The sequence below is a fragment of the Oreochromis niloticus genome, linkage group LG14 (genome assembly GCF_001858045.2).
Source record: "Oreochromis niloticus isolate F11D_XX linkage group LG14, O_niloticus_UMD_NMBU, whole genome shotgun sequence".
Classification (NCBI taxonomy): Eukaryota; Metazoa; Chordata; class Actinopteri; order Cichliformes; family Cichlidae; genus Oreochromis; species Oreochromis niloticus.
Window position 1 is genome coordinate 24,169,171 of NC_031979.2, and position 14,452 is coordinate 24,183,622.

Sequence of the window (14,452 nt, forward strand, 5' to 3'; positions counted from 1 at the left end):
TTAAATTAAATGTGTGTGAATGGATGAATCAGGCTTGTAGTATTTTGAGAGAAAAGCACTATTTAAGTAACAGTCAATTTACCACAAAATCATGCCTACTTGAGCTTTCTGAATTTTCTCACCTGTTTACTTTATGAATCTTTAGTTCTGGCATCTTACATTTTCTTCTTCTTCACCTAATCCCAATATTCCTATGAGGCTAACAATAACATTTTTGGCTTGGCACAGATTTTAACACCAGACACACTTCCTGACAGCCCTCCCATTTATCCACAAGCTAGGCCCCAAAGCCGGGATAAATGGAAGGATTTGCATCTGGTATAAAAACCTGTGCCAAACCAAATATGGAGTTGAATCTGCTGCTGGAAATAAGGGAGCAGCTGAAAGTTGTGAATGTAAAGTTATATGTCTCTGACGCTAAAATCTTGTTGTTTACTCAAAACCTTTTTTTGTTTTGTTTTTTGATGTGTAAAAACTTATTGCCTTAATGTTTTATTCAGTGGGATTAGATTAATAGGTGATACTAAATTGGCCAATGTGAGTGTGAATGGTTGTGTCTCTGTGTTAGCCCTGCGTCAGATTGGCGAACTGTCGATGGTGTACCCCTCCTCTCGCGTTATGGTAGCTGGGATAGACTCCAGGCATCCCACGACCCTGATAAGGATAACTGGAAGAGAGCGTGGATGGATGATATTTTAAATTTTTTCACTTTATTTTTTTCACATTGCATTAAGCTCCAATGAGAAACAAAAGTATTTTTTTTAAATATAAACTTCTATCATGATTTTTTTTGTTTTATCCCGTTTAAAGTGCTCAAAATCTCTTGCTTTCCTTTCCTCATGTTTGCCTCAGTCGGCTTGTTGCCACACCCCTCGATGGCACTTAGTTTCACCCGCTCACCTTAGCACTCCATGAATTTATGCGTAAAATCAAAGCTCGTCTTCTCAACATTCTGCCTTTCAGCAGAAATGCTTCTCCTCTTCCTAATTACCATCTCTCCCTTTACGCCTCCATCCTCCTGTCCCCACTCTTGATTTACTAAAAATGGTTTGCTTTCCCCGAGAAATGTCATGTGAACGAGGAGTTGTACTACGGTTGCTGTGAAGTCTCCCTTGTGACAGGCAGGTGCAGTATAGCGCCGTGGTTTCCGATCTTCCAGGTGTCTCTAATTATGATACTTTGGCTCACCCCTGTTCCATTTCCACATGTCTTACAACCCTTTCACATACTTATTTTCAACCATGTTCTCCTACAAATGCTTTGGGAGTACTTTTTTTTTTTAAAAAACAACAAAAAAACTACCTTCCTCCTTTGTCATTGTCATAGGATGATAACTGGGGCAAAGTGATGACCTGTAATGTCACAGGAATATGCACTGTGTGATGATAGAGAACAAAGCTGGTTTTCACTGAGCTAATGAAGCATGAAAATGCTCCATAAAGCTCAGGATCTCCCTCTTTCCCTTTATGGTCGTGTCTTCTATCAGAGTTTCTCACTTAAAAAAAAAGAAAGAAACTTAAGTTGTGGAGCAAATGTGTAGTTTCAGCAAGGTAGAAAGTTTCGAGAGCTTAGAAGATAAAACTTACGCTCACTTGTGAAAGTGGAGAGCTCCACAGGAGAGAGACGAGACTTTTCCAAGCCGTGAGGTGTTTACTTCACGATAGCACATTATTTCCATGGGGCACAAAGTGGTTGTGCGATGATAACATTATAAAATGTTTTTGTCTTTATTTTATTGACTGATTTCCCTCTTTATCTGCTCCCTAATCATTCCCAATACACATACATCATTACCAAGATGGATTTTTCTGGGTGAGAGATTTAGGTTAGTAAGAGAAAGGGACTGTAGAGGAAGAAAAAGAAGGAGAGGAAGCCTCTTCTCCATCTTTTCATTAATCACAAATCAGTTTGTTTCTCTCTGGGGACCAGAACACTCAGTGGGAAGAAGAATAGGCTTTTCCTCTCCCCCTTTTATCTCCCTTCTGTTCAATACATTCCCCTCTCTTCTTCTCCTCAGGATTTCTCCAGTCTCTAAATGCCAAACCAATAAACCGAGAAACAAAATCCCCCTCCTCTCCCTCGCTCTCTCCTTCTCAAACAGACTGCATGTTCAGTATTTTAATAAAAATCACAGCTTAGATGGTCACATCTGAGAGAGCACATACACACCGAAATGTATGCAGACACACACACAACAACTGACTTCTGGTATGCGTGCAGTCTTTTATATTTCCAGAGTCGGTTTAGTGTATCCTACCGTTCCACGCCTCAGCAGTCACTGTGACTATTAGTGGGATCTCACAGGGCTGAATGAGCAGTGGGATTGTTCGACTTGAATAACAACATGGAGAACTTCTCTGAAATATAAGTTCGGACTAGGCTGTGAAAAATCACAGACTCATTGTCTGAGTGGGGGAATGTTGCCAACTTGATAGGAAACAGGAAAAAAGCAGCAGTGTACAAAATCAAAGAAAGGACTTCTCTGTACAGGAGTGAAATGATTTTCCTCGCTCGCTTCGGCAATCTATTCTAAGTAATTATTATCATAGTGAAACAGCCAGTGGTTGAAAAGTTAATGCCCCACTTCCTGTTATCTTTGCCGGTGTACACAGACAAATGTGTCCTTTCACGAGTACCTACAGTACGTATGACTAGCTGTGCCACATAAAGTGCATTCTATTACGCTCAGCAAAGCATTATGCAGTACATGTACACGAAAGAAGATAAAGACTGGTATGACATTGAGTGGTTTCGTGCTCGTGGCAGAATTGAAACCTTTATCTAATCTTAGAGGTGTATCGCTCCATCTCGATACTCGACTCTAGCCGCAAACCACTCGTCTCACAAGTACACATGTGCACACATAGCCACATACTACAGCAGCAGCAGGACTACCGTGACGAAAACTTTGCACCCTTATGTGCACATTTACACTCAGAAGTGAACTATTTTCAGTTTTGAGGTTCACATTTTAAAGGAAATGCAGAATAATAAGCTTTTTGGGTGAAAGTAAGTGATGTATGCGTCGATGTTTTAGTGTGCCACCTTGAGTCCCAGCTGAAGTGAGCAGCCAGGGCAGGGCGGAGAGAGGATAATGATCCAGCTGATAATGGAGGAGTGGAATCTGGTAAATGAGGCTGGATATAAAACGTGCTGCAGGCTGTTCCTTTGCTCTCAGTGTCTCTCTCTCTCTCTCTCTCTCACACACACACACACGTACCTCAAGATATCTTCCAGCTCTTGAGGTATGAATGTGTAAAATCATGTCAGTATAAATGAACGCTACAGCAACATACTCTTCATTACCTCTTTCTTTCCTATGTGCGTACGTGTGCACATGTATGTGTGATGCACGTATGCATGAATAGCAGGGATTATGTCTGAGGCAGAGAGCATGCACTCCCCTATTAATAAAACATTTCCATTACTAGCGCTAGTTATAGGTAGGCAGAACTTGTGGCACAGGAAAATAGACGCAGTTCCATCTCTATTTTTCAGTGTCGCCTAAGAGGCAGCATAAATGCACTGCTAATGAGCTACAGGTAGCAGCTGATGTGCTAATACTGGCTTTATTCCAAAATGAGATAGCCAGTGCTCTGGTTAAATACTGACCGAGTTCTTATTCGTTCAGAACAGACAACAAAAAAATTACACAGAACATAAAAAAACCCAAAAGTTATTTATTATGAATGATGATAATCCATATTCCTTCTCTTCATCCTCTTATCCAGTCCTCTCAAAAAACAATATTAGATGCTTTCTTTGTAACTCCCACTATCATGCTTATCAGCTTTCAGAATTAAATTGAGTCCTGTGTCCATCAGCTGAAAGATCCACTTACTGTTGGGAAATCTAAGATGGACACTTTTCAGAATAAAGTATCACACTTTACAGCGCGTGGCTGCTCTTGATTACCCCTGCAAAGCCCCAATCAATAGATTCTAGAGCTAAGATAATGAATAATTGTATCAGTCTGTTGCACTTCAAATCATCGCTGTCTCCAATCAGGCTTTGATGATCAATTACGTCTGTTTTATGGAGCGAGCAGGAGATCAGTGAAATACCGTAATGGTGGTTGTGGGATCAGTAAAGACAGAAAGGCATTCTTGGTATGAGCCTGCTTTTTGCTCCCTTTAATGATATATGTTGTAACATGCTAGGTTTTTTCAAACAGATGTATTTTTTATATTAAAATGTTATCAGAGAATGACGCACGTGTGGGTATCCTTTGACTTTGTGAAGGTTTGGGAACGCGTCTCAATTTGCTTGTCCGTGGTGTTGAACAAATAGTGTTCAAAGCTGCTCTTATTTTCTCCCTTTGCATTGGTTGATACTGATGTCTCCATTTCTGCTCCAGTCTTCTATTTAATAAGGAGACCAATCAGGATGCCACAATGTGAAAGTGGGATTTGAAAAGCACATCAGTTGCAGGAGCCCGAGTGACCTGCAGTTAACAGAACCATATTTTCTACATCAGTCTGCTGTTATGTGTAGTTTTCACAGGTTTCTTAAAGGTAGATCATTGTAACACATAACCTGAAAATAATCATCAAACAAATATTTATATTAGCTAGCAGTGGATAACAATAATTTGATATTACCATACAATGCGCTACATTTCATGTAATATCAATGCAGTCACTCAAATGAAATGCTGGGAGTAAATTCCTCTGTAAGGTCTCAAGGGAGATTAAGCCACCATTGTTTACTATTCGTAGGCTCTGTTATTATCATGATCTCTTTCTTCTGTTTTCATCCCAGCATATTTTGACAGCACAAATTTATGTAAAGGAAGTTGAGAATGAAATTGGAAGGGAAAAAAAGGGTGAAAAAATAGGGAGGGATGACATTTTATAAATAGAAGGCGGGCTAGAAAAACCCAGCAGCTTGTTCGCAAGTCTGATGTCATCCTGAAACCCTTTAATATTTAATTCAAAGTGTTGTGAAATTAAAAAGGCTCAAGGAGAAAAGGAAAGGGAGGCAAAATAGAAGGGACGCAGGGAGAAAGGTAGAGCGAGACAGATAAGAGACTGTAATAAAAAAAAGCAGCTCACCTCTCTTTTTAATTACAAATATGTTGATAATGAGCTATTAATTTAAAAGAAGAGGCCCTTGACTGGCATTATCAGACAGAAGGGGAAGGGGAAGGGGGGGTGTTTACAAACTGAGAGTGTCCTCTACACAGCAACAACATCAGCGTGCCTGCAGATCTCACAATCTGGATAGGGTGTTCTGAAACTGTGTGCATCGTGCCTTTGAATCCAGATCGATAAAGTAATTGATAGTCAATAAAATGAATACCTTGCAGAGTAAACACTAGATCCATTTTGATAAAGGTTTTTTTGTGCTTTTTTTACTGGACCTGGACTCCTCCCAGGTATATGGTTAGTCTATCCCAGCAAAGCAGAACAGTGACCTCCTGTGGATTCTAATATACAACACAAATGCAACATGACGTCACACTGAAGCGAGGGCTGTTACCATTTACAAACTACTGTCCTGCAAATATGTAAAAATAATTTAAACTCCAGTGAATGATCGTGCAGTTTGTGAACTCACGTACTTTTCTTTTTTAGAATTTCACCTATCAAATAACTTCAGCGTTTGACTAATTGAGAGTCGGTGTTCATTCAGTCGCACGTCCGTCACAGTCGCACACAAACACACGCGTCATGTCGAGAATGTCACATGGCCATAATATGCATTACACACTTCAGGGAGTGTATGACATGACATGTCCCAGGTGAGAAAGGGCCCATGTTTGACTTGACATGCTGCCGGCAGGTGATTAACAGAGAGTCCGACCTCGGTGCCCTCCATTAGATATTATTACGCAGAAGGCTCCATCTCCCTTATACATAATTATAAGAGTCATATGAATGTCCTTCACATGTCTGTAGGGTGGTTGTAACACTAGAGCTGAAGCACATATTAGATACTCAGATTGTTTTAAGGCAGTTTGACTTGGTTACAGCCAAGAAAATTCAGCAGCGTTGAGATAAAGAACCAGACCGTCTCCACACAAGACGGTGATGGACTGGTGCGGGGTCACTAATGATTCTGTCAATCAATACCATGGCTGGTGTGTCACAGCAGTCTTTTGCATCCTGTCAGGCCCATCACTCAGTGCACCTCAGACACAGTGAAGACCCAGCACACACAGACCTACACGATTACTATGCGGCACATCTCATCTAGGTGAGAGATTATGACAAGAGGGATTATGTCAATGAAATCTGCAGCCCACAGACCCAGCATCACTCCCGAGGACTAAGAAAGAGTATAAACCCATGTGTAGGATGCCTTTTCAATCAATTTCCTCCCTAATGAACTGCCTCAATGAGGCTTCAATAAACCTAAACTAATTCAAGGCAATCCTTAATCTCCTGACCTAGCCTTTTTGCATTGTCCCTGGTATTACAGTAACAGGATTGTAAAAGCATTGGCTCCAGATACACCCGTCCTCAAGTGACGAAGAGACTGGTGGGGGTTAGCATTAATTTCCAAAGCCTTATGTTTCATTTGCATAATTACCATAAATCAGTGCAGGGATGTTCTGGGCGACAGTAGAGGGGAACAGAGGAACGCTATTGGGAAAAGGAAATGTTTGGGAAGGTGACAGCATGCAAAAGACTGCTGACTTAGCGGGCAGTGTGGTGATTAAGGAATAACTGTGTGCTTCTAAAAACAAAGTTAAGTAAGTCCTCATGGAAACTGGAGGGTTTTTTTCTCTGTAACAATCAGTGAACCATTTCATTAAAATAAGACGTGTCTAAAAACTAGAACTTTTTTAAAACTGCTGGAAAATTATCTGAATAATAAATAAGTAACAGATAATTGTGACGCTTTTTTCACCTGTTCAAAGAAGAGTTTAACATTGCAGGTGATGCGCTAAACTTTGAAGCTCTTCAAGATAAGTTTGGGGTATTTGGCTACAAAGAAACAGGCTTAATTTAATTTGACTTTGTGGCAACAGTTTCAGTAAATATATTCATATATCATGCAGCATGACCTTGGAATAAGGTACCTTTTAGGGAATGCTGCACTATGAACTTAATATACAGTAAATACAGCAGAATGGGGCCACAGTGAACCCGAGGGACAGCCATTTATACAATAACAATACTGAGGCCTTTGGGTAATAACCATTCTACCTGTGTGACACAATAGGTGATCTTTGCTGCTTTCCTCTACATACAGTAAAGAAAGGTTGACTTGTGCAGTAAACTAAAGGATCCGTCATGCACGGATTAAAACTATGTGAGCTCACTGACGGGGAAACTATTCGTATCCTGCACTGGATTAAATGGGTGAAACAAATGTGAGGGGTTAAATGCTTTGACACAGGGTACAGACTGTGCAGCCTGCTGGCTCAGTAATCTGCTGAAGTTCTTGTGCTTTGTGTAATATTGAATTTGAGTCATCTGCAGAGCAGTCGGGGTTATTTAAGGACAACTACAAACATGCAAGAGGTTAACCCGGAGACCTAAATAGGTAGTGCTATATTGCTAAAAGATTAAGCTCTCTTTGAAGCCATCTCCTACTTCATGCTGTACATAAAGAGCAGACAGTACAGTAAGCTCACAAAAGTTCCCTAAACTTTGCCTAACCTCTTTTATCTCTACTTCCAGGCCTCCACAGCTGCTGCTGCTGCCTGGTCTGATAAAGCCAAGAGAACAGTATGTGGGTGAGCAAATGATAAAAACAGAGACGCTGAAACTGAGAAAGATGCAGGGACGCTCTGAGAGAACCATTAAGACTGAGATGGAAAAAGAGAAAGACATAAAATATTCTAAGAGAAAAGAAAAAATAAAATATCATAAACTAAATAAACTATCATGTAAAAAAGGAGGAGGAGGAGAGTGTTGAGAGAGGACTGATGGAGGGGGCAGAGATGGAGACATATGACAGCTGGCAGACAGAGAAGGCGGCGCTCCTCTGCTCAGTTTCACTGCACCTTAGCAGGCCAGATGGACTAATTTGGCCCTCTGTGCCCTTCATAAGCAAACACACACACACACACACACACACACACACACACACACACACACACACACACACACAGAGTTTATATATTTAGCTATATTTACGGGAACACTAGCCTACTTCGTCTATTAAGGTAAATGACTATTCTCTGCCAAGTGGCATTGTACTATAATATGCTGGTTTCACACAGTGATGTTGAATTTATGTAAAAGTATTAGGCCTCTATGTACTTACAGAGTAATTACTGAGCAGTTAATTACTGTTGCAGTATCTGACTTATTATACTTCTGCTAGATCTTAAAGATGTATTAATCTCGTATGTATTAAAAAGAAAACCCAATAAACTCGACTGTGATACAGGCCCTCCCTCTACTGTCAAAACTCTGCTACTACATTAAAGAGCACGGATCAGCACCAAAGTAAAGGACAGCTCCCACACTCCAAACACAGTCCCACAAATTACCTACAAAAAAACACAAGGAAGAAAACTGAACTAGAAATGACATCTATCAAAGGCCTCGGATTTTTAAACTTAAAAATAACAAACCTCTTGTTTAATTTTTTAGATCTTCTCCTCTGGATGTTTGTTTTCATTCTCATTTCTCCAGTAATTGAGCAACAACACTGCTAGAGGTATAAAAAAAAGATTCAGCCAGTCCCAAAACAGTATTGATTGATGTCTGGTTATAAAAAGACATCTATCATCTAGACAGTCTAAAATTGAAGCTGCACTGGACTGTGTGTTCATGCGCCCGTGTCTGTGTGTGCGTGTGTCTTCACTCATGCGTGTGTGTGTACTTGCTGGTGGTCTGGCTAGCCGTGTTGATGCAGCACAATATTATGAAACAATAAAATGTAGACAGCTGATTCATATCTCAGCATAAAAGCCAGAGTTTTGTTAGGTTCCCCTTTAATGAAACCTATAATTTCTGCCACCCTCGATGGCGCTGCCACACAGCAGAGGGATCGATCATAAAGAGAGATATCTAGAGCTGCTCGATTTTGCAGGATTGCCATGGCAATTAGTGAGCCAAGTTGCAGTGCGAAAAGTAATTTACACAGTAAAGTCACATGTCAACCACATCTTTCGCCTGAGAACAGTACACTCATCTCTCTTAAACACACACACAAGGGTGGGGGAAAAAACAAAAGAAAAACACCCACCCACACAAAGTCACACACATGCTGCAGAGTAATGCAACAAGGTTTTGTCAAAGACTGATGTTGTAGTCACAAAGGTTAGAAACTCAATCACTTTAGGGACGGCTTCCACGTCACCGTGTCTCAAGGAAATATGACTCCATCCCGCGCGCGCATGTGTGTGTGTGTGTTTATCCATGAATGTACAGACACCAATATGTGCTGAGAATGAATTGCTGGGTCAACAGAAATGAAGCAGGGCGGAGATGTCATAACCAGCAAAAACATTACCGTAAAGAAGGGACGACCAAACAAAGAGAGGGAAAGGTCAGAAAGCGAGCGAACCTGTGTGAAGCGAGACAGCTTCAACATAATAGCGCAGATTTCTCTGGGCTATTGCGATCAATTCTCTTGAAATCACAAGAGAGGAGAAGCTGACTCTTCCTTTCTCGCAGAGGAGGGCAGATCTACAGTATCAGCACATTCAAACGGTGAAGCAACGTCTGTTTTTCATCCGCATTTCCTCTCCACCACTCTCCCCCGTCTCCCGTGACCTTAGGGTCTATTACGCGCACACTCTCTCTTTCTCTCTTGGTGATGATCATCTGGCCTTGTCAGCAGGTTGAAGTCACTGAGCTAAGCATTTCCCTGCCATCCCAAAGGATCTCAAACATAAACGATGTCTCTTTTTTGTGTGTGTTTGTGTGCTGTAGTCGTGTGTACAAACTTGGCTGATGGCATTACACGCAAACATTCAGGATGGATGCGTGGGTATGACGTCATCAACCACCAGCTGCGAATCTTATAGGTCGCCTGACAGCTTCTAAGCCAGCAGATTGTGTTTCTGTTCCACAGCACTCTGTATTCTCTTCACTCATAACCCACTCGACCCCCTTTTGTCCTCAAGAATCCAAATCCAGCAGTCTTCTTCAGTGTAAAAGCTTTTCTCTGTAGTGACTGAGTGGACAAGTACCACCTAAGTGTGCTCAAATGCAGAACTCTCCCAGCCGTCTCTGAGATTTAACCTGCCTGTTGACTTCAGGCTCAGAGATTAGTAGAGAAGTGTACACACACTTGCTATTCAGCCAGAAGGCTGAAGACGACGTCAGTATAGAATTATAATGACCACAACAGAAGCAGTAGAGAAAATCCCAGGGATTTACTGTGGTCTGGTTAAATGGAAGATCGGAAGATGTGCTGAATGAGAATGGCGTTTCGGCTGCTCTCTATTCTCAGCGTGCGCTTCCTCTGAGAGTGTGTTTAAGAGAGACCACATCCCCGTATATTTACTCTTTGAAAGCGGCTGGTTCTAAGTTTGCAGAGCAAATAAACTGGCTTTAAGATACTGCCCCCTTGTGGACATAAGTGGGACTACGAGCACAGTTTCACAGTCTCTACAAAAGGCAGGACATAACTTGGAACATATTAAAACACGGGCAAGAAAAGTGAGGAAAATTTGTGAATTTTCTGCATTTATGTAAAAATAAAGTCTCATGTGAGAAGAAGAAGAAATCCAAAACACTGTTTTGTTTTATCTAATAAAATTAAAATATACTGTTTGTTTCTGCAAAGCAAATTAAAGTAGAAAAAAAAAACAATAAACACCATTCAATAAAACAAGACAGAAATGTGTAGGTTGAACCTACTTTGACTTGTTTTCAACTGATTTGTTTGCATAAAGCTGGAAAGCATCAGAAAGTCAACACAGTGACTGCTCTTACTCACATTGCTAAAATGACACAAAATGCTAAACGAGGTAAACCACACACCCCAAAGTCACACCCAAAGGCTTAAAGCAGCCAGATAAGCTAACTAACATCTCTGCTCATGTGTCTTTAACAAGACGGCACAAAGAAGACAAAGAAAGAAACCTTTACACAACTAAACTGGAGAGAACACACAACATCTGGCATTCATCCCAGAGTAGTACAGTAGAGGGAGCCTAGTAATTATGAGCTACTTTGCTGCTCACCGTGTTAAAGGGGATATGAATTCCTACAGGGTAATGTCATGGTCCCTCCTAAGGAAAGGTTTGGTAATGCAGCAATGCAATATCCCTAAAACTCAAGTAAAACAACAAAGGTTTAAACAACTAAATTCCACAATGAAGTGCGACCAAATTAGACTTTTGCCTTAATAGAAATAGAATTAAACAAAAAACAAAATTAGCTGAGCTGAATGGAAACATTGTCCAGCTTTGATCAATTCAATTTAGTTTTATCTATACAGCACCAGATTACAGCAACAGTCCCCACAAGGCACTTTATATTGTAAAGTAAAGACCCTACCCTACCGATCTACAGATGCCAGGTTGATGTTAAAGCGTCCAAAAAAGTATCAGTTATCAGTTATTCAATCAGTTATTAAACCAAGATGTTAAAGGAAATGTCTAATGTGTCTGTTTGACTGTACTCTGAGATCTTAGGAACAAGTAGTGCAGAACAAACAGGTAAATCAAAAGGATTTGTTCCTTGCCACTGTACTGTCACATACTTCTAACACAAGCCTGCATATAGAATGACATATTGTTAACATACAACACAAAACTACTGCACCAACCAACATGTGACTATTGGCAGTCATTTCTAGTCATTCGTCACACACACACACACAGACACGCAGCCTCCTCAAATACTATCACACATGTAGCATGTTGTTTAAAGCCATACATTTGTAATAGAAAATTTGCTTGACATGGGCATCACTTACTGGGGTGCTGCCATCTGACAGGGTCAACATGCTGATTGACATGCTCATCTTATCGGAGGAGGAGAGGGATGGTGGGGAAGGGCTCCTTTTCTCCACTTCCTGTCGCTGCAGGAAGTCACGCCAAGCCCGCTGGATACTGCACGTGTAAGATAAAGAAAGATTCATTTGAACTGTGACTCAATGAAAGCTACAGAGAGGTAAACAGGCACAAAAAATTTCAAATCTCATCATCGCAATGATGGAAATTAACATAATGGTAGTTACACAAAAGAAATGAAGCACTTTATTAAATGTTTTTTTTAATGACTGCAATTAAAATAAAAGTCTGCAAATGCCCCTTTTTCAGACAGATAAAAGAAATACTCACATCAACACCTTGTTCTCAATTGGTGGCAGGTTGACATTGATGTTGTTGTCTAGGTTCATAGTCAGGTGATTACTGAGCAGAAGAAAAGGGGAAAGGGGTAAAGAACAACAAACAGCACACACACACACACACACACACACACACACACACACACACACACACACACACACACAGGTCCAGTCTATGTTATCAGTAATTAAACAGCGGTAAATCACTCCTACAGAGAAACTGCAGTAGCACAAGAGCAGGATGATCATTCTGTATCTGTGTTTATTACTATAAGGTTTACCTAAGGTGTGATTTGATGCCGCAAAGGGGATAGAGATACCCCCCACACACACACACACTGATTTTTATGTTGCATCTTGATGCTGCTTCTTCTTTTCATTAATCTGCTAAGAACACCTGTTTCTGAGTGAAATCAATAAAACAGAAATTAACCGGATTAACCCCTTGCTGATCGCTGACATCAGAATTCCTTACACAGGTGGGTTATGCAGCTTCTTCTTTCAGTATGTTAAATTGCAGGTCTGCACCAGGGCTGCTGCCTGCAACATCCTGCAGTTAGAAAATCTTGCGATGGAGGAGTTTCCGAAGAAATTACGAACACAGTTTCATGAGTTTGCATGTGATGGTGGAGCTGCTGGGATGATTGAGTAAACAGAAGCAGCCACAGTCTTGATTGAAAACATCAACCGTAACCTGATCGTCATTTGCTGAATCATTCACAAGTAAGTGGTTGCGGTCTCTGATGCTGTAGTGCACGTTAAAGTGCAGAGTCATATTCACACATTGTCTGACTCTCAAACTCAAAAGTCTGCTGATGATCAGCAGCAGAAAAAAGCAGAGAAGGTCTGTCACTAAAGACTGAGGTCGTCGTCTGATATGTAGGAATTACTGTAGCGGGAAATTTATGTGTTATTTTCTGAATTGACGTAATTGGAAGGGGGATTTAATTCTGGCATACTGAACTGTTTGCACTGTTACAGTCTGATTGGATCACCTGTGTCTGAAGAGGAAAACATGCGACTGAGAATACTGCGCATGTTGATTGCATTAAAAACAGACCACGATACTCTCGTAAATGCTGTAGTCAGACTTTAAGTCATAAATATAAATATATAGGACTACTCTGGGTCGGTTATGTGTGCACATATACCCAAACTCACCTGTGCAGCAGCTGGAAGCGTTCATTATTAACATGCTTGTAGCCACTCTGGAGGCTCTTGAGATGAATCTGTGTAAGAGATACACAAGAGGGACAAATACAGAGTCAAGCAGCCAGGAGCAGGAGGAGGAGGAGGTAATGAGATGAGGATGATAAGAGGAGATCCCAGCATTTTGTGTGTGTGTGCACAAATATGAATGAATGTGTGCCAGATGTGTGATCATTGTGCTGAGATCAGGGACCCCCGAGGGATGTGGTTTGGCAGCATTTTGGTTCGCTTAAATGTTTTCTTGAGAAGTTAGTAAAGTAAGCTTTCAAAAACTCGGCCAACTGAGCTGGCTCAGCGTTTTCCAGGCATTTGGATCAGAAGCACACAGAGAGAAAGAGAGAGAGAGAGAGAGAGACCGGGGCAGAGCAAATAAGTCGCAAAGGACATCATTCATGTACCTATGGCACAGCTGTACAGATGTGCCAATCACATTGGAGATTAGAGCAGTAAAACTTTACTCCTCTACTAAAATTACTTTTAGCTCCATCCTCCAGTCCTCGCCAGCTGCTCTCCTCCCCTTGGCTCCATTCTTGAGTTTTAATAGTGCTTTATAATGAGGACAGGCCTGCCTCTACATAATTGAACATACTAATTCAATTACAAAGGAGCAACAATGTTTAAGTGGAGCATTTCTTCCTGATGAGCCAAGAGGGTCGCATCAGGGCACCGAGCATCTATCAGCGTCATCCCAGTGTATTTGTGGATGTGTGTTTATAGTCAAACTTCACTTTTATTCGGCTATTATTGTTATTAATTCATTACTGCACAATGACCTATGCATGAAAGAATATATTGCATCTATTAAATAGCAAAGTGGGCTGTAAAGAAACCGGCACGAAGAAATATTTTTGCAGCTCGCACATGTATGACCACACTGAGACAAATCACCGCACTCAAGTGGTTAGCTGATGCTTTTGTTCAAGGTGTTTAATATTCATTATATATATTGATATATACGTTCCCCACTTAATAACTATGCAAGAGTGTCCTGTCCTTCTGAAGTGTTACTTACACAAATGTAGCACATAAATAG

The 14,452-nt window shown here is 40.9% G+C and overlaps 1 protein-coding gene across 1 annotated transcript in view; it reads right to left on the bottom strand.

Moving 5' to 3' along the window:
• Positions 1-14,452, bottom strand: part of schip1 (schwannomin interacting protein 1) — a 214,385-nt gene that overhangs the window by 134,097 nt on the left and 65,836 nt on the right. The window contains exons 6-8 of the mRNA XM_005459315.4: positions 13,372-13,439; positions 12,203-12,274; positions 11,836-11,971 (exon numbers count right to left, since the gene is read on the bottom strand). Of these exons, the coding sequence (XP_005459372.1) occupies positions 11,836-11,971; positions 12,203-12,274; positions 13,372-13,439 (276 nt within the window). The remainder of the gene's footprint in view (positions 1-11,835; positions 11,972-12,202; positions 12,275-13,371; positions 13,440-14,452) is intronic.